This window comes from Olea europaea, unplaced genomic scaffold (assembly GCF_002742605.1).
Source record: "Olea europaea var. sylvestris unplaced genomic scaffold, O_europaea_v1 scaffold1008, whole genome shotgun sequence".
Taxonomy (NCBI): domain Eukaryota; kingdom Viridiplantae; phylum Streptophyta; class Magnoliopsida; order Lamiales; family Oleaceae; genus Olea; species Olea europaea.
Genome location: NW_019227399.1, coordinates 195101 through 197325, shown reverse-complemented (window position 1 = coordinate 197325; position 2225 = coordinate 195101). Strand labels below are relative to the sequence as shown.

The following is a 2225-nucleotide window of genomic DNA, read 5'->3' as shown; positions in this document are numbered from 1 at the left end:
CTACTCACAGCTTGTACCCAAGATGCAAACAACAGCATATTTATTCTTGCTTTCGGAATTGGGAATAATGAGAATGATAGTTCCTGGACATGGTTTCTACAATAATTGAAGCGAGCTTACGAAAGTAAAGAAGGGTTATGCTTCATCTCGGATCGTCACAACAGTATTAGAAATGCCATTGAAAAAGTCTATCCTAGAACATATCATGGGACTTGTTCATATCATCTCCTACAAAATCTTAAAACACGTTACGAAAAATCAAGTCACAACATAGCACAGTCGTTTAATGCAACCGTGCGAGCTTACACATTGTCGGAATACGAATATTACATGCAATGGCTTGCTACAATTAATGAGAACATGACAGATTACTTGGTATGTGAAATACATAATATCTGCAATTTATTAGTATCAACACATTTTCCCTGCTGTGAAAATATATTATATACAACGTTATGTCTTTGTGTTTGTAGGATGATGTTGGACCTGAGAAATGGTCACGATACCACATGCCCACAAATGGGTATTCCATAATGACCTCAAATATAGTAGAGTCGATTAATGCGGTCACAAAGTCCACCAAGAACTATCCAATTATAGTGTTGCTGGAGTCATAACGACAAACGATATAGTCTTGGTTCTACAAACATAGAGAGATCGCACATGGTACGTTCACGAAGTTATCAAACAAGTACGAGAGACAGTTACGAGAAATGAGCATAGATATGAGGAACTTAAGGGTAATGTATTTTGCTATAACTAATCTCCATTTGTATAACTATTGAAATGCGTAGTGTATCGCATGGTTTTCATTGTCTGTGATCTTTTTGTCAAATATAACATTTTGCACATATAACTTTCTAAATTAATTGCAGGCCAATCCTGTCAACCAGGCAATGTTTTGCGTTAGTGGTGACAGTTCATCTTTCGTTGTCGATATAGAACAGTATACATGCACATGTCGGATGCTTCAGGTTGATCGACTTTCGTGTCCACACTCATTGGCTGTGATTGCTAGTATGAAGATGGATCCATATGAGTACTGTTCCTACTATTACACAACAGAATCATACAAGAAAACTTACCAAGAAGCAATATTTCCTGTTGGGAACCCAACTGAATGGACCGTGCCAGAAGATTTTCGAGAAATGGTTATTTTGACACCTAATCAAAAGCGCAGTTGTGGAAGGCCTACGGAGAAGAGATTTAGATCAGTGTGTGAACAAACCGTAGTTATCAAATGCGAACGTTGTGGTGAACGTAGTCACAACCATCGTACCTGCAGTAACTTAGTTCCATTAAGTCAAAGCCAAGAGAAAGGAAAAGAAAGGCAATTGATGTTATGCATTGATCTATATGGACTAATTTTTTAATGTTATGAATCATCGATCTTCGTTAAATGACATACATAATAAATGTTTATTCTTTTACATCTCTTGTATAAAGGTGTTGTCAATATTATATGACCGATGATGAAGTTGATGTTTTATTTTGACATGCACAAATATCACGTGACAAGTCAACAATTGTATGTGACAGGCTTTTGTCAAATTTACAAACATCTGTGACCGTTCCTGCAAGCACCGAAAATATTATGTGACAGTCACAGATCAATCAGTGACTTCTCGTTAATATACATGAAAACGTAATGGAACATATGTCAAGAATTTGTGACATGTGTAGTGACACAACAGACCTTGCCGAGTGAGAAAATCCTATGAGAAAATAACAGAAAAAAAATCTGTGACCTGTAATGATCTCGCACACATTAACCCGTGACTTCAGACAATAGAAACTGTGACATGTGGAGTGAACGAAATTAGTGAATCCTTGTTAATGTTTCACATGATAGCATAGTATCACAAACTGTGATGTCTCGTGAGGCTATATATCTGTGACCGAATGATAGGTATGATGTGACAAAGAAAACAGACATCTGTGACCTACACTGTCGGGCACAAGTGAATCTGTGACTTTCAACAACAAAACGGTTACATATTGTGTATACAAGTTTATATTGAAATCTGGGACCTGAGAAGCAAACATGCACAGTAGCTGCGACACTATTATTCCATATGTGACTTGTAAAGCAACCATGATCAAAAACCTACAACGGTGTAAAAACTCGTCCGTCAAATGTGTTGTGACAGTGTTGACACTCCTGTGACTATTTAAGAATACGTGTGACCTCTAACTTAAACATTACACACATACCAGAACTACAA

The 2225-nt window shown here is 37.0% G+C and overlaps 1 protein-coding gene across 1 annotated transcript; it reads left to right on the top strand.

The window, feature by feature from the left end:
• Positions 1 to 360: 360 nt before the first annotated feature.
• LOC111372526 lies at positions 361 to 1373 on the top strand. Its single transcript, XM_022994874.1, has 3 exons — positions 361 to 375; positions 474 to 566; positions 876 to 1373. Exons 1-3 carry the CDS (start codon positions 361 to 363, stop codon positions 1371 to 1373), a joined length of 606 nt encoding a protein of 201 aa, XP_022850642.1.
• The last annotated feature ends 852 nt before the right edge of the window (positions 1374 to 2225 follow it).

Bases quoted from the DNA above. Each gene is read 5' to 3' on its own strand.
- LOC111372526 (XM_022994874.1), top strand. The intron at 567-875 runs GTCACAAAGTCC...AATTAATTGCAG, and splicing joins TAGTAGAGTCGATTAATGCG to GCCAATCCTGTCAACCAGGC.